This window comes from Podarcis liolepis, assembly GCF_965112155.1.
Source record: "Podarcis liolepis genome assembly, chromosome: 1".
Classification (NCBI taxonomy): domain Eukaryota; kingdom Metazoa; phylum Chordata; class Lepidosauria; order Squamata; family Lacertidae; genus Podarcis; species Podarcis liolepis.
In genome coordinates, this window is record NC_139554.1 from 79,588,199 (window position 1) to 79,616,026 (window position 27,828).

Genomic DNA, 27,828 nt, shown 5'->3' on the forward strand with positions numbered 1-27,828 from the left:
GAGGCAAGGCCAGGTCTGGCCAACCTGCTTAGCTTCAGCCAGGCACTGTCTCTGATTTAGACCATAGCTAAAATGAGAACTTTTCTGCCATTCTGTTATACTTCTGCCTGCTTTTGCCGCTTGTCTCATAAAATATCACATATTGCATATATTTTAACTATATTTTTGAAGGAAAGTAGAAAGAAAGGTGCTACTATTTCACTTGTGCCATCAAGGGTAATCCTTTGGCTCTGTCACAGAAACGAGCAAGTAAGCTGCTGGTCCAGGCAGTGTGGTGTTTTTGAATTATCTGCCCAAGTTTTACTCCATTTTTTCTGTTATCGTTTTGACAGTTTCACTCTCATGTCCCTTTTTCTCTCTGATAGCATTTTGGTGTTTTGTAACAATAAACCAGTTCAGCAATGCGTTGGTGACTGCCCTGGAAACTATAGCACAATGCAACATCCCTGTGGCATATCACAACTCTGGGCCCATGATCTTGAAAATAACATGCACACATGGTAATGTGTATTCATAAAGATTTAATGTGCCTGTAAAGTTCAAGTGTGACTAATGCATGATCTGGGCCATGTGTCGCCTTGGTAACAATGGCTTGCTGGGATTGGCTGCACTTGGAAAGTGTGAGAGGGAAGGATGGGTAGACATGGCAGGCTGCTGAATGAAAGGAAGGTGGATGGGGAGTGGGGTTGGCTAAAGACAAGTTGGAAAAAAATTCACAAAATGATTTTCAAGCAAGAAAGGCTTTGTCTATAGGGGGGGGGGGCAACACAAAGCACAACGTATGAACCTAAACCATAAATTAGAAAATCAAAGTTATTAAACTTAATGAAGTGCACTATGGATACAGACTGGGGTAGAAACCCTGGAAGAGATGAGCTGTTATCAGTTGTTTCTTTTTTAAAAAAACACACCTCCAAACTACGCCACTGGTATGCTTTTTGTTTATTAAGGAAAGAAGAGACTAGAAAGAAGCCTGTGAAGATGCCCGATCTTGAAGAGCGGGGTCATTTGAGAGAAGAACGGCTCTTGAAGCAAATATACGTTTCAGCAGGATGAAGATCGGTGAAAGGGAATCACAATCAACAGCTAGCATGATCATCCTGGGTTCCTGTCCTGGCTGGGGCTGGTGGACCAGGAGAATTCCTCAAAGCTTCAGTTTTGCAGCAGTTGTGGCTTTTCACATTCATGCAGGATATTTAACTGGAACAAAGATTGCCAATAGAAATGTATGCTGTAATTCACATGGAGAATAGGATAAAACCTAATCATATAATCATATCTGTCTCTGATATGGTAGGTCGTGTCTAGGCTGTCCTAATCCAGGGTTAGCCAACATGGCGCTTGAGGGCACCAGTACCTCCTGTGGTGCCTGCAAAAGGTCTCAGTAAATAGCCCCTCAAAAATCTACAACGCATGAGAGACTGATTGCTTTTCCTGCACAGTTCCTGTTTGTACTTACTCAGCCTCTCCAAGATGGACCATGCATGCCCCTTTAAACATGCTACATTTCAGTGAAGGCCAGGATTAGACACACCCCCTCCCATCTGTGCTGAACAGGGGAGAGGTGCAAAGAGCTTCTCTCTGTGAGCGAGTGCAGTAGGGGCGAATATAGGTGATTCTTCCTCCTCCACTGATGGAGATGGCTGATGGGGAGGAATTCTGCACCATTTTGTGTCCTGTCTCTTTTTCTGCTCTTCTACATGTGGCAGCCATTTTATAACTAGAGCCCTGTGCTTTCTCAAAATTCTGAATGTGTCCTCTAGCCCAGAAAGGTTGACAACTCCTGCCCTAATCTCAGAGATTGAATGTGCTTCTTTAATGTGGGAGCTTTTGCCCTTCACTACCAATCCCCAGGGGCTGGAAACCCTCATTGGCATAGCTGTCAACTTTTCCCTTTACCTATTCGGAATAAGGGAATTTCCCTTTAAAAAGGGGAAACGTTGACAGCTATGTTCATTGGTTGCAAAATATTCTTTCCTAGCAGAGATACACTTTTGGTGCCAATTTTCTAATTTTTAGGCAACAGATGAAGACAGTTTGGATCTTCTGAACTTTTAATGGATTGCTTTAACTCTGTGTTTCTCTGCTTTTATTACAGCCTTTTTTTGCTATCTAATTAAACTTTCTCTTTGTAGTTCTTTTTTATTATCTGACTTTAGTATTTATTATTGAATGAAAAATAAACAATACAGTTAACTCATACAGACACCCAGCCAGCTTATGCTGGAGTCATGATGTGATAAACAGCCATATCTGAACAAGGCCTCGGAACCTACTTCCACTGAAACATATTGTGTCTGTGGTGACTTGAGGCAATCTGTCATATCAGTTTTAGACCTTCAAGTCCTCAAATAATGAATGTGCATTTGTGAATTTGCCCCAAACTGTGATTTAAGTGTTGGGTATATGTGTGTGAAAATAATTACCAGCACTTGGCTTTTTGCAATTAGAACGGATTCCGGAAGCCCAACTGCACATTGTTTAAGCACAGAAGCAGCTTTCTTCATTTCTTCGGTGGTGGCAAAGCGATCAATTGCTTTCATGTAGTCATCATGCGAGGCGAAAAGGAAGTTTGTGAGAGTATCAACAAGAACAGGGCAAGTTTTGATAGCAGTAGCTGGAAAGGAATGGAAAATGCTTGAAAATTAGATTTTGAGTGAGGAAATCTGAATTGTGATAAAAGTTAGCAGGCTTTGAACCAGTTAAATATCACATGGCAAAAAGCAGGTAGTGTAGCTTTAACTAGGGTATTCAAGTTAAGCAGAAACTATGAGTGCATGATAAAAACCAAATATATAACAGATTAAAATATTTTTAATTAATCTGTTACTTTTGTGAATCTGTCTCAGCTTTCCACTTTCTCACCTGCTAACTGGCTTCCTAGGGTAGTAAATGAAACAGCATGCCAGATTCCATGACCCTGAATGACAACGATTTTATTATTTCAGTCATGTCCATAAATTGGAACTTGGGGTGGGAGGCTGGGTGTCCAGGAGACAGTTGATCTTCTATTCCAGAATAAGTTCCAGAAACAGATCCAGGCACCAGTCTTCTTAACCTCCTCACCATACCACCAAAATCCTCTTGAGACTCTCACACAGAATTCGCCTATTCTTTTTTGGGTGTGCACACATGGCATGATTATGTACATTCAGTGCTGGATACAGGTGCCATGTCATCCCTGTCCCAAATTATTCATTGATCTAAAACACATTCTGCTGGAACAGTTATAATCCGTTCTGCACCGATAATGCACTTCTCAAGTGCTTGCTGCCTACATGCATACACAGAGAGCACTTTCTCAGGTCTCCTCCTCCTATTGGGGAAGCCCTATGGACATTGCAGGGCTGTGCCACTAGCCCTCATCATATTTAACTTGTCTTTGAATGAAATAGGCAAAATAAGAAACAGTGCAGTCATTTAGCCTCCTCTGTATACTAGAATATATCCGCAGCATATCAACACACTGGCTTCCATCCCCTCTTTTGAAAGGCTATTATGTGTATACTGTATATACTCGAGTATAAGCCAACATTTTCAGCACATTTTTTATGCTGAAAAAGGCCCCCTCAGCTTATACTCAAGTGAGGGTCCTTTCGGGCTGCTCCTTCCTCCTCCGCCGCCTTTGCCGCTGTTGGCGGCAGAGGAGGAGGAATGAGCAGCCCGAAAGCAGCCCTTTCAGGCTGCTTGTTTTTCCTCCGCCACTGCTGCCACCAGCCTCTGGTGTGGTGAAATGACTTATACTCAAATCAATAAGTTTCCCCAGTTTTTTTATGGTAAAATTAGGTGCCTCGGCTTATATTTGGGTCTGCTTATACTCAAGTATATACGGTATATGGTCTGTTCCAACACTGAGCGAAATAGAGAATGTCATTGCACACAAGGTTGAAAACAAGCCCACCTGTGTGTACAGACAACAGGGGTAGTAGCTGCAGCTTTGTATGATGTTATTGCATTAAGGTATGTACAAATGGAAACTGCTGTGTACAAAAAAAACCAACCCCTGTGTGGTTTCAAAGACTACATGTGTGTGCATCCTTATTCTTTCCCAACCCTATCTTTTGGGGTCACCCTTGGGGCAGGAGACTTCTAGCTTTCTCTCTCTCAGGTAGATTCACTGTAATGATAACAAAAGACTTGAGCTATTTACAGCTCTGCAAGACACTCTCTGTGTTGTGACCAAGTTGTCTTCTAAATAACTCCAGTACTAAGCAGCTGGTGCAGGCTAGCCTTTGCATATAAACATAACAGTTTTACCCAGAATACCTGTGGGGTGAAATACTTTCCCCCCACATATGTCCAAAGAAAACTGTACGAGCAAAAATAAGCACATAAGCCCAGATCCATTTACTCACAAGACCGGATGCTAATAAGCAATTGTGAGTGGGGCAGAGCCATCCTCCTAACACTGGTGTCACTGCATTCTAGCTGGGCGAGTCTAGGATGAGGTAGAGTAGGGAGCGGCAAGGTCAGAGCCGCATGGGTATGCCAATGGAAGCTCTGGATTGGCTCTGCTGGTGCACCCATCCTGCCACAGAGCTATCAGGGTACGCTGCAGCAAAGCTGACTTTGGAGGGTGGCTCCATCCAACCATACGGACATCACAGAGAGAGAGAGAGAGAGAGAGAGAGAGAGAGAGAGAGAGAGAGACTGGCCCATGAAATGCATTTGGGGGTAGTGTCAGGGACTGGACTGATGAGGAATGGTGGGGACCGCCCCACCCTCTTCCTGAACCTTCCCGAGAAGAGGAGGACAGTATAGATTTAGATAGTGGTTTGCAGAAGGTCATAGTTCAGAGGCTGGAGAGGGGAGAAGCTGGGAAATATTGGGAGAGAAGCAGGAAGAAGCAGCACCAGGGGAGACAGCTCACAGACTCAGTGTCTTTAGACAGCATTCCTGACCCCTCCTCTCCCAGGACCCGGCGTGCATTGAGAGTAGGAGAACAGAAAGCACAGAGGCTGAAAGCGCAGATCAGCCGGCGCAGGGATGATGTATAATAGGAGAGACAGAAGGGGTGGGACTTTACTCGGAGCAACGCCATTAACTGAGAGGCAGCATCCTCCGTCTCTCTCTGTGAATATTGAATAAAATACCATGGTAAGAACTTCTTGTTTTCCCATTTCTGATTGTCAGCCAGGAGGGTGGGGGATCGGATTCCCTGAAGCCTGACAGCTAGGCGACTTTATACTGCTACTGAAAACTAATTTGAGCAGCAGGGTAACAATGACTTACAAATTTTAGGTATTTAAGGAAAACTGTTTAGTATGAAATTGTCCAGTATGAAACTCTTTCCTATGGAAGCATCCATACTTACCCAAAAGGGTCCATTGAGACTAAAATGTCTTGTTATAATGGGCTAAGCAACTCACCCGAATAACAGCAAACCAACAGAGTGCCCAGGAGAAATACAGTTGTCAGCTTCATGGTGGAGATGGTTGTCTATTGCGTACCAGATGGCAACAGGCAATGGACTTTCTTTGGAAAGTTAAGGACCAAGCTTAAATATATATAGGAGACTGCTGGTTTTCCACCCAGCTGAATTTGTGCCAAATTACAGAAATAAATTCTTCAGAAATGTAATTCAAGCCATCTTTGTTCATGAAGTAGGTTTCCAGAGCAGGAGCGAGGGGAAAGTACAACTATAGCTCTTTGATCTTGTTCCCGTGAGAATGAAGTGGCCCATAGAAGCCACTTGTTCCTGCTATGCACAAATGCAAAACAATAAAGGATATTTTGCAAACTGGAGAAGTGAAGCATGTGGTTTCAAGAAGAATGAATTACAGTATGTAGGATCACATTAAAATGTAAAAGGAACTGAAAAGCTTATTAGTGCCAAAGAAGTTCATGTCCAGTTCAGGTATGACCAATAACACAGAAACAGGCCTTAATCTCTGTTTTAGATAAACTTTGTCAGTAGTGACAGCTGAAGAAGCTATAAAACAACAAAATTGGTTTGGGCAATTTTGGAGAAGCAGGTGTAAAAAGGTAAAGGGACCCCTTACCATTAGGTCCAATCGTGGCTGACTCTGGGGTTGCAGCACTCATCTCGCTTTACTGGCCGAGGGAGCTGGTTTACAGCTTCTGGGTCATGTGGCCAGCATGACTAAGCTGCTTCTGGTGAACCAGAGCAGTGCACGGAAACACTGTTTACCTTCCCGCCGGAGCGGTACCTGTTTATCTACTTGCACTTTGGCGTGCTTTCAGACTGCTAGGTTGGCAGGAGCAGGGACCAAGCAACGGGAGCTCACCCCATCACGGGGATTCAAACCGCCGACCTTCTGATCGGCAAGTCCTAGGCTCTGTGGTTTAACCCACAGCGCCACCCGTGTCCCAAATAGAAGCAGGTGACTTTATATTAAGTATATAAAAACCTTAAATTGTGGTTTTATCCATTAAAAGAATGACCTGGGGACAGACTCCAGCAGTTACTTTTGAATCAGCCAAAATGGTGAGCATTCCAGGGTACAATAAACACGGCTGTTATTAAAAAATTAGGCTAAGTTGTTAAAGTACTGACAGTTACTAGCCAGAAACATTATTACTATTGTTAGGTTAAGTGAACCTGGCAATAAACCTTTGGGGTTATAAATTGACATTTCTAGCTCTGTCAAACTCAAATTTCTTCATTTGAAAGGTTAAAGGTAAAGGTACCCCTGACCATAAGGTCCAGTCGTGACCGACTCTGGGGTTGCGGGCTCATCTCACTCAAGAGGCCCGGAGCCGGCACTTGTCCGCAGACAACTTCCGGGTCATGTGGCCAGCATGACGAAGCCGCTTCTGGCGGACCAGAGCAGCACACGGAAACGCCGTTTACCTTCCTGCCAGAGAGCGGTCCCTATTTATCTACTTGCACTTTGAGGTGCTTTCAAACTGCTAGGTGGGCAGGAGCTGGGACCGAGCAACGGGAGCTCACCCCGTCAGGGGGATTCGAACCGCCGACCATCCGATCAGCAAGTCCTAGGCTCTGTGGTTTAACCCACAGCGCCACCCGCATCCTGATTTGAAAGGTTACATTGTTCTTAATAGGAATTTGACCAGTTCATTTCTAACCAATAACTCATGTTTTCAGTAATTATGAAATTATTAATACTGTTCTAGTGGACTACTCCCACCATTAAAGGGAAACTAAGATGACTTTAAACAAATAATTTAGTGGCATTTGTTCAGTGCTAATTCCTAACGGTATAAGAGCTTAGCACTTAGTGACGGTGTTGGCAGCAAAATGACCTGCCCTTTTAACATTTGGTTTTGACTTCCCGCCAAATCATAAACAGTCTTGGTTCAATAATTTTCTGCAACATTTATCTTCTTATTTTAACAAATATTGACAGGGAAATCTACTGAAATGAACAATGGAGTAAACCTTGCCCCCTATAATGCAACAGTATCCACCTGAGAATTAGGAAGTATGCAGAAAAGATTTTATGGTCTGGTTCATGTACTTACCCAACCCAATCTTCCCCCAAGCAAAGAGGACAGATAGGCTGAGTAAATATATGAACTGGCCTCAAATGAACTGACAGGAGTCACCCAGTGCTGTGTTCATGGATGCCTGGGCACCCACAAAGGCCTTCAGTGGTGCCCCCAAGCAGGGGCCTCAGACTCAGAGCTTTCGGTAAAAGTGTGCGGGGCAGCTTTACTTTTGCTGATAAGGTGCCAGAAGAGAACCAGCTGTTCTGGGCTGAAAATAACTGGCATGCCTTCTACAAGGCTTGCAATATTCCTCTGATTTCAGGCAAAACTGAAGGCATGACTGAATGGAAGAAGGAAATCCTGTTGAGGGGCTGTACTATTCCGCTGACTTCAGAGTTGTGAAACCTGAGAGGTCCCCTCTGCCCATTTTCTAGAAATCTCTTTCTTTGCTGTTATTTAGGAGAGGAAAAGGGGTCACCAGTGACTAACCCAGGATGCTGCCTTGCCTTGGGTTTGCCATCAACCTCCCATGTGTGTGGAGGAGCTGAAATCCAGACTTCCACACATGGAGAGCCAGAGGGCTGTTTGGAGAAGGACATAAGCAGTAAAGGCAAGAGGCAGGCAGCAATTTGGGGCAGTGGCGTAGCGTGGGTTGTCAGCAAGGCAAGTAATTTGCGCCCCCTAACCTGTGGATTTGCGCCCCCTAACCCCCAAATGTTGCGGCCGGCCCCCCCTGCACCCCCCACGCTACGCCACTGATTTGGGGTAAAGGATTTGGAAACAAACTGTTTTCCTTCCCCCTTTCCTGCCTCGTAGCCCAACAAGGACCAATTTGAGTTCGACTTTTAATACATCTGTTTTGCGCAACATCAGCTTGAGCTGGTGGAAACAAGATGGCTTGGTTGTGCTGGGGTGACTAGCAAATAGAAGCACCGGTGCCACCCAGCAAAATGTCACTACACACATTAAAACAACCATCCCCCACCCGCAGTGTGTCCACACTTGAGTGGCATGTGGTTTTATGCTGTTCTTTTCCTCTTAGGGTGTACACACACGGCAGTCTAAAGTGGATTTGATGCGTTTTGTGTGTGCATGTTTGACATGTTCTAAACACAACATCCAGGTGGAAGCCTGAAATTTCTGCCTAATTAATTTGGATTTCCATGGATTATTTGATGGGGGGGGATCCCCCCTGTGCTGCACACGTGGAGAGTGGAAAAAGAATCTCCCCATTTCTTTAACCCCCCCCCCCGTTCCTTTTTTGCCTAGGAAAGCTCTCCGGGCACGAGCAGCAGGACTTGCCTAATGATGTAAACGGTGAAGCAGTTAACAGCAACCTGGCCAGAAAAGAACAGAGCTGGAAGAATTTAGTGGATCTTGAAGCTTCTTTTTTATGCAAAAGTGGTAAATATAGAAAGAATTATTATTTTTTAATGAACATTTGGCTCTTTATGGGACATTTTTGAAAGGTTTGCTTTGGTAAGATGTATTGCTGTGCAATTTCACAGACAAAACACATGCATCTGTGTGCATGCCCACAAAGGACCTCAGGTTCCTGGAACTTTCAGAAGCCAAGAGAGTAATAATTGAGGAGACAACAGGCACCGTGGGAACACACTCCATTAAGCAATTGCTAAGTCGAAGAAGTAAAATTCACAGAATAGAGAAGTATTTTCTTTTTTCTGAAACTGAGCACACACTGAAACAATGCTAAACAAGACACACATTCCCTTTTATATCAGTCAGATGGCATTTAGGGCAGTTCAGAAAACAGGAAAGATTTGGGTTTGACAGTTTTGCAACCATCAAGTATGATGTAAATGTTTCCTAGTTCCTCTTCAGGGGGTCTAAGGTAGGAATCTCCTCTGAACACTCAGAAAGTGGATCCAAGTTAATCCAAGGCATAGCCAGATTTCTTACTCACAGCATTATCCTTGCTAACTAATGGTAAGTACATAATTTTCTTTATTATCTTCCAGTATTTGCCGGTTTTAATCATAGTGTTGATGAAAGGCCAACTGTCATCTATGAAGTTTGCTATTTGGAAACTTATTCACAAGCGCCTTAAGAATGAGCTGTACCTATAACTCAATTCCCATATATTTCAATGGGGCTTTTGCATATGAAGTCCTAACTCTGGTGAAAGGTTTTGCTGTTGTTTTGTTTTTAAATGGAACAGCTACTTTGGCAAAATATCCTGAATGGGATTGAACACCGATAAACGCCTATAGATTTAGATTTACAGATGTTCAAGGTTAAGTATTAAAGTTAAGTATCAATAAATATTCTATTGCCTCACATTGTCATTAGTTTTTGTCTAGGTGAGACAGTTTCTGGAAAAGTAAAGAACACAGATATAGTAGGCATAATGGAAACTTGGTGGAAGGAAGAGAACCAGTGGGACATGGTTATCTCTCTAAAGACAAACTCCACAGGAGGGACCAGAAAGGGCATACTGGGAGTGGTTTCACACTGTAGGTCAAAGACAACATAGAATCCACCATGTTAGAAATCTCAAAAAGGGTAGATTCCCCCATGGAATCCTTGTGGGTGTTGATATCAGGTCACAAGAGTAATTTAGGACTAGGGGTGTACTATTGTCTGCCTGTCCAAAATCCCCAGGGTGATTGTGAGATGGAGAATGAAATTAGGGAGGTATCTAAAGGAGGAAGTGCTGTAGGCAGTGCTTTTTTCTGGGGGTACGCATATCCCTAAACATTTTGTGAAGTTTGGCCTCATTGAGGGGCAGTATTTCAACATGAGTAGGAAAATGAGAATACCCCTAAACATTTTTTGGGGGGTGGGGGAACACTGGCTGTAGGAATGGGTGACTTCAGTTACTCCCACAAAGACTGAGTAGGTGTGAGTTCCAGTAATGACAAAGATATAACATTTCTAGATATCAGAAATGACTGTGCCTTAGACCAGTGGTTCCCAATTAGCTAACTACTGTGCCCTCCCCCCCCCCCCATTTTTCAAAAGCCAAGCCATGGACGCATTTTTCAAAAGCCAAGCCATTTTCAAATGTTGATATCTCTATGGTACTTTTTGTTATGTGAATGGTGCCACAGAGCCCTTGGGTGGATTACGCAATTGGGAACCGCTGCCCTAGACAATTGGTCATGAAACTGGCCAGAGGGGCAATGACTCTGGGCCCCAGTGGGGTAACACCCAGGACCTGATGCAAGACATAAGTGTAACTGAACCAATTACTGGACAATTGCTGAGGAAGTTGAAAGGCAAAGTGGGTCAAATCTCTCCAGAATACTTGGGAGCAGTGCTTTTATTCTAGAAGAAAAGTTGCAGGTACTCATCATGTACAGTGGTACCTCGGGTTAAGAACTTAATTCATTCCATAGGTCCGTTCTTAACCTGAGGTACCACTTTAGCTAATGGGGCCTCCTGCTGCCACCGCGTGATTTCTGTTCTCATCCTGAAGCAAAGTTCTTAATCCGAGGTACTATTTCTGGGTTAACAGAGTCTGTAACCTGAAGTGTCTGTAACCTGGTACCAGTGTAGCTGTTATAGTAAGTGCCACACTTTTAAACAAGCCCTGGACCTCTGTGCTGCCCTGAAAGTACCACTGTCAGATGCCCCATCTTGAGTGGGTGAGGGCGCAGCTCAGATATTGCCAAAGTAGGCACTGAGCACCTGAGTCATCTTAATGTCGTTTATAGTACCTAGCTCACTTTCCCATTGAGTTATGAGCCACCCTATAGTGTTCTACAATGTTCTCATTATGTTTCATATACTTAACAGTCATGGCTCTTTATTTTTATATTTCCATTGTTTAATTATACTTTGCTTTCAGCAGGGGGTTGTTGCTTGTCTCGTTTTGTTTTTTTTTTTTTTATAAAATTTTTATTGGTTTTACAAAATTTTTAAGAAAAACAGACAAACACTAAAAATGACAAACATACACGTATAGTTTCAAACATATTTTCATAAACCTCTTTTCTTGGACTTCCCCATACCCCCCCTCTCTGCATCCCAATGTCCAAAATTCAACTAGCAACTTCCAATTGTTACTTTCCAATCTTTATCATCTTAGTCCTCTTTTATAGTCTAACCTTGTATCCCTGTACCCTTTTGCTTCTGAAAACCACAACATTTTAGCATTCATTAAGTTTATAGTAGTCCTTAAGATAACTTTTAAATTTTTTCCACTCTTCTTCCACCGTCTCTTTTCGTTGGTCACGGATTCTGCCTGTCATCTCGGCCAGTGTCATATAGTCCATCACTTTCATCTGCCATTCTTCCACAGTGGGTAAATCTTGTGTCTTCCAATACTTTGCGATGAGTATTCTTGCTGCTGTTGTGGCATACATGAAAAAAGCTCTATCTTTCTTTGTCACCAGTTGGCCGACAATGCCCAAGAGAAAGGCCTCTGGTTTTTTAGAGAAGGTACATTTAAGTACCTTTTTCATTTCATTATAGATCGTTTCCCAGAAGGCCTTAATCTTCGGGCATGTCCACCAAAGGTGATAAAAGGTACCTTCAGTCTCTTTACACTTCCAACATTTGTTATCGGGCAAGTGATAGATTTTTGCTAGCTTGACTGGGGTCATGTACCACCTGTATACCATTTTCATAATGTTTTCCTTTAAGGCATTACATGCCGTAAATTTTATACCGGTGTTCCATAACCATTCCCAGTCAGCTGACATAATGTTATGTCCAACATCCTGAGCCCACTTAATCATAGCCGATTTAACTGTTTCATCCTGTGTGTTCCATTTCAACAACAAGTTGTACATTCTAGATAAATTCTTAGTATTGGGTTCTAACAGTTCGGTTTCTAATTTTGATTTTTCCACCTGGAAACCGACTTTCCTGTCCTGTTTAAAGAATTCCATTATTTGGCGATATTGGAACCAATTTTCTACTTTATACTTCAATTTCTCCTGACTTTGTAGTTTGAACTTATCTCCATCCTGTTCTAAAATTTCCCAATACTTCGGCCATCCGACCTCCATATTGAGTTTCTTCACTGCTTTAGCCTCCACTGGTGACACCCATCTAGGGGTTTTGTTTTCCAATAGATCTTTATATCTTATCCAAACATTAAACAATGCTTTTCTGACAATGTGATTTTTAAAGGCACTGTTAGCTTTATCATACCAAAGATATGCATGCCAACCAAAAGCGTTATTGAAACCTTCCAGATCTAAGATGTCCGTGTTCTCGAGGAGCATCCATTCTTTGAGCCAGCAAAAAGCTGCTGCCTCATAGTACAGTTTCAGGTCCGGCAGGGCAAACCCCCCTCTTTCTTTAACATCTGTCAATATTTTAAATTTAATTCGGGGCTTTTTGCCCTGCCAGACAAATTTCGAAATATCTTTGTGCCACCTCTTAAAGCATTCCATCTTATCAATAATCTGCAAGGTCTGAAACAAAAATAACATTCTAGGCAATACATTCATTTTGATTACTGCAATTCGGCCTAACATTGACAATTTCAAATTTGACCATATTTCTAAATCTTTTTTGATTTCTAACCAACATTTTTCATAATTGTCCTTGTACAAATTCTGATTCTTAGATGTTAAGTAGACCCCTAGGTATTTAACCTTCTTGACCACAGTCAAACCTGTTTCCTCTTGAAATTTCTCCTTTTCCATATCTGTTAGGTTTTTCCCTAAAACTTTGGTTTTTTGCTTGTTCAACTTAAATCCAGCTACCTGGCCAAACTGTTGTATTATTTCTAATACCTTTTTCGTACTAGTGTTTGGCTCTTGCAAAGTCAATACTAGGTCATCTGCGAACGCTCTTAACTTATAATGTTTAGCTCCGACCTGCACACCTTTAACCTGCTGGTCATTTCTTATCATGTTCAGCAACACCTCCAGAACTGAAATAAAAAGTAATGGGGAAATCGGGCACCCCTGTCGTGTTCCTTTCTCTATCTTAAGTTCCTCAGTCACAACATTGTTTACAATCAGTTTAGCTTTTTGTTCAGAATATATTGCAGCCATACCATTCTCAAAACCCCGGCCTACCCCCATCCCATGAAGATTCTTCTTCATAAAACTCCAAGAAATATTGTCAAAGGCTTTCTCCGCATCCACAAAGATCAATACTGCCTTAGTGTTTATATTCACCTCTAGCTTTTCCAAAATGTCTATTACATTCCTTACATTGTCTGCCAGGTGTCTTTTAGGGAGAAAGCCTGCTTGGTCCTTATGAATCTTCTGCATCAAAACTCTTTTAAATCTTTTTGCCAAAATGTCTGCAAAAATTTTGTAATCCACATTAAGGAGTGATATTGGGCGGTAGTTCTTGAGTTGGGTCTTTTCAGTCTCTGACTTTGGTATGAGTGAAATATATGCCTCTTTCCACGATTCAGGCGCCCTTTTTCCCTCAAGGATCTCATTACAAACTTCTCTTAGTGGTTGAGTCAACCATTCCTTCAGCGATTTGTAGTATCTGGAAGTCAGTCCATCTGGTCCCGGAGATTTGCCCAGTTGCATATTCTGAATGGCAGCCTCTATCTCTTGTTCTGAGATTCTCTGGTTCAAATCCATCTTACTTTGATGAGAGATGTTTTGTAATCCATATTTTCCAAGGAATTTGTCTATATCTTCTTCATTTTGCGGGCCTTGAGTGTAGAGTTTTTTGAAGTAACTTAAAAAGCAATTTCTGATTTCATTGGGCTTAGATATATTCTTTCCATCCACCTCAAGGCTTGTAACTGTATTTAGTTTCTGCCTTTTCTTCAGTTGCCATGCCAAAAGTTTACCACATTTATTTGCTGATTCAAAGGTCTTTTGCTTCATTTGCTTTATCTTCCATTCAATCTCTTGGTTCATCAATTCCATGTATTGTGTTTGATATAACTTGATCTCTCTTAAAATGTCTTGAGACTTTGGTTTTGTTCTTAATTTCCTCTCTCCTTCCTTTATCATTTCCAAAATCTTCTCTTTTTTCTCATTTTGTTTTTTCCTCTTTATTGAATTTTGTTGAATCAAAAATCCTCTCATAACCGCTTTACTTGCATCCCAGATCACTCTTTTCTCCACGTCGGTCCTCAAATTTATTTCAAAATAGTCTTTTAGAGTCTTTTGGGCCTTCGTGAGGATCTCCTTATCATGAAAGAGGGTGTCATTCATTCTCCATCTAAATTGACCAGTTATTGTGAGCTTCATCTCCATCTTCACGGCGTTATGGTCGGAGCAAGTTTTTGGGCAGATTTCCACTTTCTTAATCTTTGGAGCCATTCCACTAGTAACCCAGATTTGATCGATTCTGGTCCAGGTCATCATTGCTTGGGAGAAAAAGGTTCCCTCTCTTTCCAGAGGGTTCCTTGTTCTCCAAATGTCTATCAAGTCCATGTTTTCAGTCATTTCAAAAAAAGTCTTAGGGAGTCTCCCTTCTTTGGTGACTGTTAGTCTTTGTGCCTTGTCCATATTGGTGGAGACCACGCCATTCATGTCTCCCATGATTATCATATTGTAATCCAAATAATCCATCAACGTTTCATGAAGTCTCTTAAAGAAGTCGGATTTGCCTTCATTTGGTGCATAAATTCCAACAACTAGAAATTTTTCTCCTTGTACTTGTATCTCCACAGCCAGATATCTCCCTTGTTCATCTTTGAATATCATTTTTGGAGCCCATTTCTCTTTCACATATATTACCACTCCTCTCTTCTTAACTTTGTCTGATGAGATAAATTCTTGTCCTAGCCTTTTATTTGTAAGTAATCTCCTGTGGGCTCTAGTTATATGAGTTTCTTGTAAGCATATCAAGTCCAGTTGTTCTCTATTTAATACATGAAATACTTGTCTTCTCTTCAAAGGCCCATTGAGCCCATTACAATTCCAACTGAGGAATTGCAGAGCCATCTTGCTATTTTTCTGAGGCTCCTCCAACAGCTCCCAGTTGTTGCTCTTCTTCTGATGGTGATGGTTTTTGTCCAAACGAGAGATTCAGGATGTCCAACGCTCTCCTCTGTTCTGCAAGTACGTCCACAGTCCCCTTCTGTAGATCCTCCTGGTATCTTGCCAAAAATTTGTCTTTATCTTGAATTGTCTTTATTTTCACCTTGTTTGCCTTGTAGTCAAATGACAGCCCTTGTGGGAATTCCCACCTGAAGCGGATAGAGTTTTTCTTTAGTAGAAGGGCTAAATCCTTATAAAAGTTTCTTAAGTCCAGAATGTATTTTGGGATGTCTTTGAAGATCTGTACAGCTGAGTTTCCAATTTGCAAGGCCTTTTCAAAGTGTAGTCCCAATATTTTGTCTCTTTCCTCCTTGGATCTGAGTGTGATCAAACAGTCTCTCGGGGTCTTTCTGTTTTGCTTTTTGCCCAATCTAAAGGCAGTCGTGATTTTGAATTCGTCTTCCTGGAGGTCCCAACAGTCCACAAACTCCCTTGTCAAGTATTCCACAAGGTTGTCTCCTTCATTCTCCGGAATCAGTCTTATTTTTAAATTCCTCTCTTTCCTCTGTAACTCCCACAAGGCCAAAGTTGCATCATGCTCATAGACCTTCTTGGCGATCGGCTCTAACTTCTCCTGTGTCTCTCCCGCAGTAGCTTTAGCGTCTTCGGCAATTTGACGCGTAGTGGCGTTTTCCTCCACCAATTTATTTATGGATTCTGTATTCTGGTTTAGTCTTGCTGAAATTTCTGTTAGTTTTAGTGTATTCTCTGAAGTCTGTTTTGTCAGAGACTCCAGAGTTTGATTTATCTTGAGCAAAGCATCTGTCACAGCTTCCATGGAAACGGCTGCTCCTTTGTCTTGTCCTGTTGTTCCTGTTGATCCAACTGTTGCTTGTCTCGTTTTGTCTCTGCGTTGCGGACTCGTGTGCAGCAGGTTGGAGGCCACTGGGGAGTGAGGAGGGGAGTGGGAAGTATAAATGCAGTAAAGAAAGACACTGAATTAGGATTGAAGTTGGCGGGCCAGGAGCGCCTCTTGATTAATGCCAGTTGTCCTAATTATAGAGGAACCAACCACAAGCCACGCCGAAGACGGAGGTTCGTCCATGGCAGGGACACACTGCCAGGTCACACCTGCTCTGCCTTTCAAGTTGGCAGAAATGGGCTTACAGTGGGATGCAGTAAACTCCCCAGACCGCACTGGGGAACATTGCCAGCAGGGCTTATACCTCATAAATCCTGGTTTCCCCCTGCCTGAACCTCCTTGCAGCCCATGGAGGGCTACGAGGAGTGACCACCATTGACTCGTGATGTGAACTGAAACCTCTAAGGCCATTACTGACGTCAGCCAGCTGTGCAGCTGATCCTCAGCACCCTGGCACTCTGGGGGCCACAACTACCGCTACTGCTTGAAGACTGTAAGCAGTTTTTCTTGCATCACTGTCCTGCTGATGTTCTTAGTTAAAACATCTTCCTTTAAATTTCCTGTTTCTATCCTATTTTTAAACATTTAAAAAAATGCATTGTGTCAGAGTTGGGCAGAGCCTTCATAGTAGCCCCTTTCACTTCCTTGCAGTGTTTAACGCATTTTCAAACACCATAATCCTCATTAGTTGTAGTAGCAGCAGCGTTCAAGGCATAGGTATGCAACTTTGGAGCAGTTTGTGAGCACTGCATTTTATAAACTGATTCATATTAAAATAAACATTCCAAAAAATAACTCTGATCTCTCAAAACTAACAGAGACAGTGCACACATACACAAGTATACATGCACACATTAGTATAGAGTGAGTTTCCCCAGTCTGAGAGTATAGCACTTGCCATAGTCAAGCAACCTGGATATGCAGCCATTTATTTTCCTTTCTGTAGGCAACTAATCGCATCCACCATTTTTATTTTAAATTTCCCTTTTAAATTATGTAATTAAAGTTGTACTTTGCTTCTTCTTTATATTTCAGTTTAGTTCTTTGATGCTTAACGATGGGAAACAAGAGCAGCCGAATCAGTGACCTGCTCTTACTTGTGCTCGATGACCTTTCTCAGGAAGACTTCAAAAGGTTTAAAGACAAGCTCTCCTATTCAGACCTCGAAGGAAAGCGTTTCATAATTCCCCGAAGTCGGCTAGAGAACGCGGACAGGGTAGATACCAAGAATCTCCTGCTCAAGTTTTATGGTGAAGATGATGCAATAGATGTAACCATACAAGTGCTCTCGGATATTAATCAGAAACAGTCTGCTGCTAAACTCAGAAAAGAGAAAGAGAAAGGTAAGGGACTCTGAGAAAACCTGCGACATGAACAAGCTGTGCTTAACACAAGTGATCCAACTAGCTCTACTTACCACTTCTGTCCAGAGTGCAAGTGTCTTCTAGAAAAGAGTTATGAAATGATTATGTACAAAGAGTTTACACTTATCGAGTCTGGCAAACTTGCTCAGAATTATCTACTACAGCACACCACTGCAATGGTTGCAACATTGAATTTGTATGTGAGAAACTTAGTTGGACTCAACTATTACATTTACCAGATAGCTTTGGGGAATACATTGTCTTTTAGCTTAAGCTAGGGGGCAGAGAAAGGAAGAAACTCCAGTTGCTTGAAGAAAGATTTATTTCAAGCCCAATGCATTTTGAGATAATCCTTCTTTGGGCCACCAGGTGTCCCTCTGTGAATAATATACATGTGTCAGATTACACTAAACTAAACAGGTATTCTAAGAACAATTTCAATTCTCCTTTCAGGTTTAGTGTCCGGTCAGAAAGCACTGGAGATATCACCAAAAGGTACATAAAACCCACAGCAGGTCATTCCTCTTATCAAAGCCTTAGAAGTTTGGGTTTAACACCTTAGCAAATCTGATTCACTTGAAAGTATTTTGAGAGAGCTGCTGAATGCACATGATTTTGGGTGTTGGATCTGGGTGGTTGCTGTTATGTACTGATGTTCTCACCCTGGGCCAGCAGGGGGATACTGTAGCTAGTTATGCAAATGAAGGATCGAAAGTAACGTTCTGTGATTGGATAGTTTTAGAAAGTTGCAACAGTTACAATTGTTCTGGAGCTCTATATAAGCAGGCTGACTGAGCTCTTCAGTTAGTTCTGTTCCAGCTTACAAATAAAGAGCTGCTTTGGAAGAATCGCTGTGTCATCTGATATGTTCGCCCACAACTTAACAGTTGCTATTCCATTAAAGTGGTGAACATGGTCTTGCACAATATACCGTATTTTTCACTCTATAAGACGCACCAGACCACAAGACGCACCTAGTTTTTGGGGGAGGAAAACAAGAAAAAAAATTCTGAATCTCAGAAGCCAAAACAGCAAGAGGGATCCCTCTTGCTGTTCTGGCTTCTGGGATAGCTGCGCAGCCTGCATTCGCTCCATAAGACACACACACATTTCCCCTTACTTTTTAGGAGGGAAAAAGTGAGTTTTATAGAGCAAAAAATATGGTATATATACAGGGCAGCAGCACTCCTTTCTATGGAAATGATCTAGAGTCCTGTTTGCATATGGAGGGTAGAGTGCTGAGGCCTTCCTCCCTGTGTACAAGCAGACCATAGAAATATAAGGGCAGGCCAGGCCTTCTCTGAACCAAAGCAAAAGCCCACCTAGTCCAGCAGTCCATTTCAATAATGGGTCACACCCTGGCCACACCTACATGCAGCCTCTCAGGACTTGCCTGCCTGCCACTGCAATCCAGGTAAACAAGGCATCTAACCCCACCTTCTAGGCATCTAACCCCACCTTCTAGCCCTGTACAGAGACTCCAGCCACAGTAAGGTATTAGGGCTGGAGTGGAGAATCTGTAGCCCTCCAGATGAAGGATCACAATTCCCATCATCCCTGACAATTAACTGTGCTGGCAACAGCATCAGGAAGGTAATATGTTGGCAATTCCTTTGTTAGGGCTTGAGCGCACAAGCATCTTGGATCTGAGTCCAGTATCTAGCCCAGCATCCACGAGCCTCAGTAGGGTCCCAATTTGTTTTCCATGTGATGTCAGGTGTGGGACAGGCACAGATGAATAATCAAGAACTTAATGTTCCTGAGTTGCTGACATTCCTGAGTAGCTGATCTGTGATTACAGGGAAGCTCTTCGAAATCTGTTTTAATTCAAACCACTTCATCCAAATGGAGCATTTTACCTCTGTGGATGTCTGTGTCTGCGGGGGTGGGGGGTGGGGAGTCCATTTGCAGGAAGCCCAAACCAATATCAAAAGTCTACTCCTGAGAACTATATCATTAAACGTTTCGTTTGCATTGTTTCATGTACTCTCCCCCAGTGCTTTCTTTCTTGTTATTAGATTACAGGATTAAATACAGAGAATATGTATGGGAAGAATATCAAGTAATTCAAGACAAAAATGCCCTCCTTGGTCAATGGGTGAACCTAAACAGAAGATACACCCAACTCTTGATCATTCAGAAACATTGCCTGCTGGAAGAGAAGCAGCATGAAATTATGTCCACAGGAAGGAAACATGCCAACATGATGGGCAGGCAAGCCAGTCCAGGTAGTATTGCAGCTTTATTTGATCCCGATGATAACAGAGTGAACCCTAGAACTGTTGTGCTCCAAGGGCCTGCTGGGATTGGAAAAACAATGACAGCGAGGAAGATTATGTTGGACTGGGCAGTTGGCAAACTCTACCAAGGCAAGTTTGATTATGCATTCTACATAAACTGCAGAGAAATTAACTTGATGACTGAGCAGCAGAGTCTGATTGATTTAATCTTTTGGAACTGTCCTGAGAGAAATGCTCCCCTGGAAGATATTTTTGCAAACCCAGAGAGGCTCCTGTTCATAATCGACGGTCTTGATGAACTGAAATTTTCCTTAGAATCCAATGAGGAACATCTGTGTTTCGATCCTAGTCAAAAGAAGCCGGTGAAAGTTGTACTGAGAAGTTTAGTCAGGAAAAGCATTCTTCCCAAATCCTATTTAATCATCACTACAAGGCCAATTGCTCTGGAGCAACTGCAGAAGTGTCTGAAGTACCCCCGCTACATAGAGATCCTGGGGTTTTCTGAGAAGGACAGGGAAGAGTATTTCCACAAGTATTTTGGGAATGAGAGGCAAGCGGTGCAAGCTTTTGGGGTTGTGAAAGCAAATGAGATGCTCTTCACCATGTGCTTTGTCCCCATTGTGTGTTGGATCATCTGCACTGTGATGAAGCAGCAGATGGATAGAGGAGAAGATCTTGTGCAGACTTCAAAAACAACTACCTGTGTATACATGTTTTATTTAACTAGCTTACTCAGAGATCACAGTCCAGTGTTGGAAAGAGGTAAACAGAAACATTTCCAAAACCTTTGTCTCTTAGCCAGAGAAGGAGTCTTGACAAGGAAAATACTCTTTGAGGATGATGACCTCCAAAAACATGGCTTAAAGGAGGCTGACATCCGGTCACTCTTCCTTCACAAGAAACTTTTCCAGCAAGATATTGATTGCCAATCTGCCTACAGCTTCATCCACTTAAGTTTCCAAGAATTTTTTGCGGCCTTGTCCTACGTGCTAGAGGAAATACCAGAAATGGCCGACAAATCAGATTGTAGTTATGAAGACGTGAGAAAGTTGCTAAAAGATTTTGGAGAGGGTGGAAATGAGTACTTAGTGTTGACAGTCCGCTTTCTGTTTGGTCTTTTAAATGAGAAAAGGAAGAAAACAATAGAGAAAAGTTTAGGCTGTAAAATTTGTTCAGAAACGAAACAAGTGCTTTTGGACTGGATCGAAGCTGAGGTGGCATCAAAGAGCTGTCAAAAGCAATCTGAGATATTCTGTTGCTTATATGAAATTCAAGAAGAAGAGTTTGTGGGAAGAGCAATGGATTGTATCCCTGAGATTAAGCTGTATGATAACTGCCTAGGGAACGCATTCAACTCTCTGGTTATTTCATTTTGCCTGAGACACTGTCGTAAAGAACAGTCCTTCCATCTTGGATATCTACTTTTTTTGTCAAGGTATGTGAACCCATCAGAAGACACTGTTCAGATCAGTTCAGGGTTTTTGTTTTTAGCTAAAGTGCAAACCAAAACTTTGGTCCATTTAATTATGCCCTTTCCTGGGATATTTTGACCACTATGGCCCATGCAATGGCAACCTCATAGTTAGATTATGATTAAATATATAGGTGGTTTAAAAAAAAATATTAAGAAAAGGTGTAATTCTCTGAAAGCCAAATAATGTTCCAGATCTAAGATTCTATGTTGTATGTAGGTATGTTCAAGGGTACTAGAGCATGGGTAGCAGTGAATCTAGGGCACAGATTTTTCCAAAGAGCCCATTTTGTTAAGCCAGAGCACATAAAATTTTAGTTGCTAAAGCTCAAACTGAATGCAACAAACACGTATTTGCAAACATTTATATTGTACATGTTCATTCATGGCCATCACTCCCTTTTGAGCATATACTTGGTGGCAAACCCAGCTTTGCTGGTGCATACTTCATGAAAGAGTCCTAGTTTTGGTTATCAAGGGAAAGTTTCGCTCAATGTGAATTTGACTTTTCATATTCGAAAATGTGCCTTTCTGTTGCTTATGGCTATGCCAACTTCTTTCAGAAGTGATTTCACCCAGAATGAGCACATATGTCAACATTTATCCTCTAGGGCTAAAAATTACTCTTGATCAACAATCTTGTCTCTGTGCCCTGGAGGAGTTGTGTAAAACACACCCTACAACTTCACAGGTCATGATGCAACGTTGCCTGCTGCGGCTGTATGATCCAATTGCATAGTATATCCAACACAGTTTTCTATTTTGTTTAGCTTATATTTTAATGGAAGAGTGGATGAAAACCTGCCTCTCCTATTTGAAGGACTGAAGGATCCAAGGTGTAATGTAAGAGAGATCTGGTAGGTAGCTGGCAATGATACTTTTGTTCTTTCATGTCCTGTGCAACTCTGGCTTAGTTCATCTCATGCAGCTTTCCATTGGCATGCCCAGGGCCCAGGTGCCCTCAGCCCTGTCGGGGGCTCAGCCAAATGCCTGAGGGCACAAACTGGGTAGGGACTGGGAGGGCTGTGCACACTACTCCCACCCCAGCATCTCTCCACATGACTGTATGGAGATTCTAAGCCTGTTCAGCGGGAAGCCTCCTCAGGATCTGGAAGCTTGTATTACTAGGGTTCCCAGCTTTCAGTATGTTCTGCTGAATGCAATTGGAATGTCCCTTCAGCCCTTCATCTTCAACGGACAGAGTCTGAGAGTGGAGGGAGGCATTGAAGGTGGTGTACATGGCTCTCTATTTTACACCATTAAGGCAGGAAATAAATGCAATTTTAAAAATAATATATATGAGACCATATAGAAGTCTAGGGTTGCTGTAGGCAACTGTTACCTTGGATAGGAATAGTTTTTCTTAGGTTTGCAGCTTTAGGTTATTTAAAGTAGCATCCATTGTAAAGGCCTTTTTATTGTTTGGAGATAGCAGCAGCCAACTTTTTGGACAAATGTGCAGCAAGTCAAATCTAGAGCACTGGAAGGTGTGACATTCTGGTATATGAAGGCAGTGGGAAGTTGGAGTAGAATAGTCTTTTGAGGAGGGAGGGGGGAAGCCAGCTCCCTGCAGCTGCCCCATCTCTGGCTAATGGATAGGGCTATGCAGCCTGGCCTTTTCCCTTGATGTGCAAGGAGATTCTGTTGATGATCACATGAATAGTTAAAGTCACTACTGAAATGAGTAGACTGCATTTCCAAAGCTGATTTAAAAAAGGAGACGTCTGTTATCAGGGGCTGCCAATCCATGTCAAACTAGTTAAAAGTCAAAAGTATAGGCGTGGGCCTTAGTATGATTCACTTCCTGTTGGCACCCATCTGTCTCGGGAGACAATGGAGGAGTGTACTTTTGGGGGTGAGGTCAAGCTGTTGGATGGTTGCAGTGCCTGCTGTGGAGAGACCAATGCAGAAGAGACGTGCTTTGTTGCAGCAGATGAAGGCATCTGGTTGCGCTGCTGCAGATGCACCATGGTGTTTCTTCTCTTTGGCTCCTACAGTCTAAAAGCTTATCCTAAAGAAGTTGCAAAGAGTTGGGAAAGGGAAGACTGACTCCCTATTTCTTCCTCAGTTTTAAGCGATGTAATCTCAGAGCTGCTTCCTTTGAGATTCTTACCTCTGTCCTCACCATGAATCAACACATCAGAGAATTCAACTTACAGCAAAGCGACCTAGGAGAAGTGGGAGTGATCAAACTCTGTCAAGCACTCAAGCATCCCAACTGCAAACTGCAGACACTGAGGTGAGTGCTCATGGGTGCCTTTTATCAAAATCGTAAGGGCAGAACCTTGGGTTACACTTGCCAGGGTTGCTATCCAAAGTGGCCTTCTTGTGCCAAAGGATACCCAGCCTGGTTGGAAGACATACCGTAGTTGTAGTCTGTGATGCTCTGCTCCGAGTCCTGACACTGCAAATCTCCATGCCACTGATCTATATTTCTGAGTCACTGGAGGGTAAGTGGATAGTCAATGTGATGGCAAACTCAGTGGTTGGAATAAGAAAATAAATTAAAACACATTAGTAACTATCTATACTGTTATATAAGTATTTGGCATAGCAACCACATCTAGAATATTGTTCACTGTGCTAGTCAGTCCATCTCTAATGCGCTTTCTGAGGACAAAGGAAACAAAGCACTACGGCTAAGGAAAATGCCAACGATAATGGGACTTCTACTTTGGTTTTTTTTAAAAAAAACATGACCTACTTTTGAAACACAGTCAACTTACTGAATACATTGTCATCATTAATTCCTCTTGAACACTTAAACCTTTCAGATTACGTTGCTGTAACCTCAGCCCCAAGTCATGTGAGAAACTAGCCTCTATTGTTCCTAAAAACCAGAACCTGAGAATCCTTTATTTGGACTTTAACAATATAGGGGATGCTGGACTAATAGAGCTCTGCCAAATGTTAATGCATCCAGACTGCCAACTGCAGGTACTCAGGTAAGTGACCTGACCAATGGCTTATTGCAATCATAGGCAAATTGTGGCTCTCTATGTACTGTTGGACTTCAACTCCCATCAGCACTGGCTAGCATGGCCAATGCCCAGGGATGTGGGAGTTGTAGTCCAACAGCTTCTGGAGGCCACAGCCCCCCACTGGCTTTTTAAAAAAAACTTAGCATCATCTGAATTGCCTGGCTCAGTATAGATTTTCTCCTAAACACAGTACACATTGCCCCAACTCAATTTTGACAAAAATAGCACATATTACTAAAGAAACTATTGTTTGTTGCCTGAAATTAATGCTACTGAAGATTTTTGATGATACACTGTAAATGTATTGTCAAAAGAAGTGGTCTTATACAGGATGGCAGAACGAAATAGTAATTGCTACTCAATAGAAAACAGCCCAACTCTTACACTGGACACTTGGTACTGCTCACTCTGGAATATAGCTGTAATGGAGAAAATCACACATCATTTGAGATTTTGTCAAAGACTAGGACCTCCAGACACTTGATTTGGCATTCCTAGGACATAATACAGCAGAACCATATAGAGACTATCTTGGCTGTCTCCAGAGAAGCGGACACAGAGCAATGGATCCAAACTACAAGAAAGAAGATTCCACCTAAACATTAGGAAGAACTTCCTGACAGTAAGAGCTGTTTGACAGTGGAATTTGCTGCCAAGGAGTGTGGTGGAGTCTCCTTCTTTGGAGGTCTTTAAGCAGAGGCTTGACAACCATATGTCAGGAGTGCTCTGATGGTGTTTCCTGCTTGGCAGGGGGTTGGACTCGATGGCCCTTGTGGTCTCTTCCAACTCTATGATTCTATGATTAGTGCAGACCCAAGTCAGCAAGCCTGAGCTTCCACAGCTGCCGCCACCTGCCCTGGCAGGATTGGTAGCAACAATGCTTGAGATTTTATTCTCTTGTTAATTATGCTGTTTTAAATGTGCATTTTGTATTTGACTTCCGTTAGTTATGTTTTCTTTTGAAATGTTTAAGTTTTTGTTGGTTGGTTGTTACGTTAAATATGCATCCTGTTGTTGAACTTAATAATGCTTTATTTTGACATCTTTAGGTAATATTCTAGGATCCTGTTAACTATGTTGCTTTGAATGTATACTTTTTATTTGACTTTCTCCAGTAATGCTTTATCTGATGTTTTAATGTGTTGCAAACCAGACTGTTTTCTTTAAAATATAAAGTGGTATAGAAATGAAATGAATAATTAACTGTCAGAGACAACACCCCCCCATCAGCAGGCTCAAATTTTTAAGCAGACTCGCTTTGCAGATGGCATAAATGTCATATTCCTTTATAACAAAGAGACAGCACATTGGGGGCAAGATTCTGCTACATCTCTTCTTCCTAACAGGCTAGTTAAGAAGGTGCAGTAGTAGTTCCATCACATGGGACCATTTAATCAGGTAGCCTAGCGTAATCATGACTGTGGCAAAACCAGGGAGAGGTGCACATCTTGCAAGCAGAGACATTTCCGTCATAAGCCACCACTGATAGGGAAAGTCAGCCAAACTAGTCAGATTGGGAAATGGATGCAAAGTGTTAAATCTTGGGGATGGGGGTGGGGGTCCTCAATGAGTACATAAAGTGACCTTTCTTCTACAGGACTCATTTTATTTTCGTTGCAATAAGTTACAGACCCTGTAAAGGCAGATATTGTAAAAATATTCTGCTGCTGGACTTAAAAGCCTGTTAAGCTACTTCCATGTAAATAACTTTGTAATGGATTTTTCATCTCTTTGAACAGCTTGCTTGGTTGCAATCTCACTGCTGCTTGCTGTGTGAATCTTGCTTCTGTTCTCTGTAAAAACCAGTCCCTGCTAGAGCTGTCTCTAGGCCATAATGAAGAAATGGGAGAGGCTGGTGTGCAGCTCTTATGCGAAGGCCTTCGACATCCAAATTGCAAAATAGTTTCACTAAGGTACTTGTTTCAAAGTATTTGAAATATCATAGGGATGTTAAAAGCAAATTGAACAGTGATGGGAACCTTTGACAAAGTGGTTCATAACTACATTGGGAATAAGATATTGATTATCAGCTGTACACCAAGTTTGGATGAGAATTGCTTCCAACAGATTTTGGAAGATTTGGGGCATGGTGCCATCAGTATGCTAAAGCACCCAGGTCTATTTGTCCAAAGTATCAGGAGAACAATGCAGATCTTGCCCATGCTTGGACACTGTGGTGGTCTGAACGGGAGAAAAGAAACCAAGCTGGAATGGAGGGGCTGTGGGTGAATGGTCTGTCTGAAAAAGTAGACCAATTGCCTTGGACAAACTGCACTCTCCCTAAACGAGCAGATACAGTCTGGTGTACATCTGGATCAACATTTTTCACTAGAGGCCACATTGTTTCTGTGGCTCGGAGTGTCTTTCATCAAACTGCAGTTAGCAATCATGCTATTATGCTTTTATATGTGTTGGCAGCCTCCCAGGATGGCTGGGGCAACCCAGCCAGATGGGCAGGGTATAAATAATAAAATTACTACTACTGCTGCATTCTGCACTAACAAGAATGACACCCTGTCATCATATTACATCTCTGTTTGGAGTGCTACACTGGCTGCTACTTTATTACTGGGGCAGATTATAAGTATATGAAACTTCTTGAAGGATTTTAACATGTATTTTTATTGTTATTCCTTAACTGATTCTGTTATTGCATTTCATGTTCATTTGTTTTTAACACTTGATTTTTTAGTGACTAGTTTCAAGGAAACCATTACAGTGGGAAGAGTGATCATCTTGGATATTTTTGCAGACATTTTGGGGGGAGGGTGAGGGTCTCACATTTAGATAGCAAAGGTGGACTAAAAACAATAGGCCAATAGCTTATGAGAAGCTTCCTTACAATAGAAGCAATTCAGTCAAAACTTCAGTTAGAAGAATGCAAAGTCATCTAGGACAACTGTCCTTCTGAGAGTTATTTGCAATAGATTTTGAACCTGGTGGTTTTCATTTACAAGCAACCATCTCCTTATGAACTTTTATCTAGGTTGGATTCATGTGGACTGACAGAGGCATGTTGGGAAGCCTTTTTGGCAGCTCTCAAAACAAACCAGTCTCTGCGAGAGCTTGATCTACAAAATAACGATGATTTGAAGAGGTACCTGGAAGCTGATAAGCGAAGCAGGATTAGAAAATTGAAGCAGCATAACTTTAGAATACAAATAAGCTTATAGGCCTACAACATGGGGAAGGTGGGTTTGCTTTTTTCTAATAAAGTTAATTAGTGGTTGTCTAATCTGTTAAAATGGTAGTTTGATTATCTGCATTTGATTTAAATTTTGTTTAGAGATTTATGATTAGTAGATGGGCACTTGTTCACATTTCTTCAACCTTGTTCCCTAAAAGAAAAAAGCAGCTTTTCCATTGCTGCTGGTGACAAACAGAAATCTCCTTTCCAGTCTGTTGTCTTCTCCATCTTTAGCCTCATGCAGCAAGAAAATCTCAATTATCATTAAATACATAAGTGTGATCATATTTACAAAAAGGTGTAATTAAATTGTGACACAGGAAAGCTAAAAAGGAGTACGTCTAGAATGCATGTCAATTCCACATCAGTT

General features: G+C 42.0%; 2 protein-coding genes across 6 annotated transcripts; one reads left to right on the top strand and one right to left on the bottom strand.

The window, feature by feature from the left end:
- Positions 1-927: 927 nt before the first annotated feature.
- LOC310705313 (secretoglobin family 1D member 2-like) lies at positions 928-5,532 on the bottom strand. The gene is made up of 3 exons (XM_083499946.1): positions 5,370-5,532; positions 2,427-2,617; positions 928-1,200 (listed from the first exon to the last, which is right to left on the bottom strand). Exons 1-3 carry the CDS (start codon positions 5,422-5,424, stop codon positions 1,153-1,155), a joined length of 294 nt encoding a protein of 97 aa, XP_083356072.1. The 5' UTR covers positions 5,425-5,532; the 3' UTR covers positions 928-1,152.
- On the top strand, positions 2,624-27,790 carry NLRP6 (NLR family pyrin domain containing 6). 5 transcript variants are annotated; one of them, XM_083499908.1, is made up of 10 exons: positions 2,624-4,547; positions 9,245-9,360; positions 17,251-17,558; positions 18,033-18,074; positions 19,598-21,254; positions 22,061-22,147; positions 23,359-23,529; positions 24,065-24,235; positions 26,011-26,184; positions 27,258-27,790. In XM_083499908.1, the coding sequence occupies exons 3-10, from the start codon at positions 17,273-17,275 to the stop codon at positions 27,442-27,444; spliced, it is 2,775 nt and encodes a 924-aa protein (XP_083356034.1). In that variant the 5' UTR covers positions 2,624-4,547; positions 9,245-9,360; positions 17,251-17,272; the 3' UTR covers positions 27,445-27,790. The 5 variants fall into 5 exon arrangements, 4 of the variants coding, with proteins under 4 accessions (XP_083356034.1, XP_083356035.1, XP_083356036.1 ...); XM_083499909.1 differs by having other exon boundaries at positions 9,256-9,360; XR_014525207.1 differs by lacking the exons at positions 2,624-4,547; positions 9,245-9,360 and adding an exon at positions 16,535-16,708 and having other exon boundaries at positions 24,169-24,235; positions 27,258-27,397.
- Positions 27,791-27,828: the final 38 nt, after the last annotated feature.

What these genes read in the sequence shown, in the direction of transcription:
- NLRP6 (XM_083499908.1), top strand. Translation starts at nt 17,273, where the DNA reads ATGGGAAACAAGAGCAGCCGAATCAGTGACCTGCTCTTACTTGTGCTC. An exon ending in ACTGGAGATATCACCAAAAG is followed by an intron (nt 18,075 to 19,597) that starts GTACATAAAACC and finishes TCTTGTTATTAG; the next exon opens with ATTACAGGATTAAATACAGA. An exon ending in TGCAAACTGCAGACACTGAG is followed by an intron (nt 23,530 to 24,064) that starts GTGAGTGCTCAT and finishes TAAACCTTTCAG; the next exon opens with ATTACGTTGCTGTAACCTCA.
- LOC310705313 (XM_083499946.1), bottom strand. Translation starts at nt 5,424, where the DNA reads ATGAAGCTGACAACTGTATTTCTCCTGGGCACTCTGTTGGTTTGCTGT. An exon ending in GTTGGTTTGCTGTTATTCGG is followed by an intron (nt 2,618 to 5,369) that starts GTGAGTTGCTTA and finishes ATTCCTTTCCAG; the next exon opens with CTACTGCTATCAAAACTTGC. An exon ending in TTGCAAAAAGCCAAGTGCTG is followed by an intron (nt 1,201 to 2,426) that starts GTAATTATTTTC and finishes TCTTTGTTCCAG; the next exon opens with TTAAATATCCTGCATGAATG.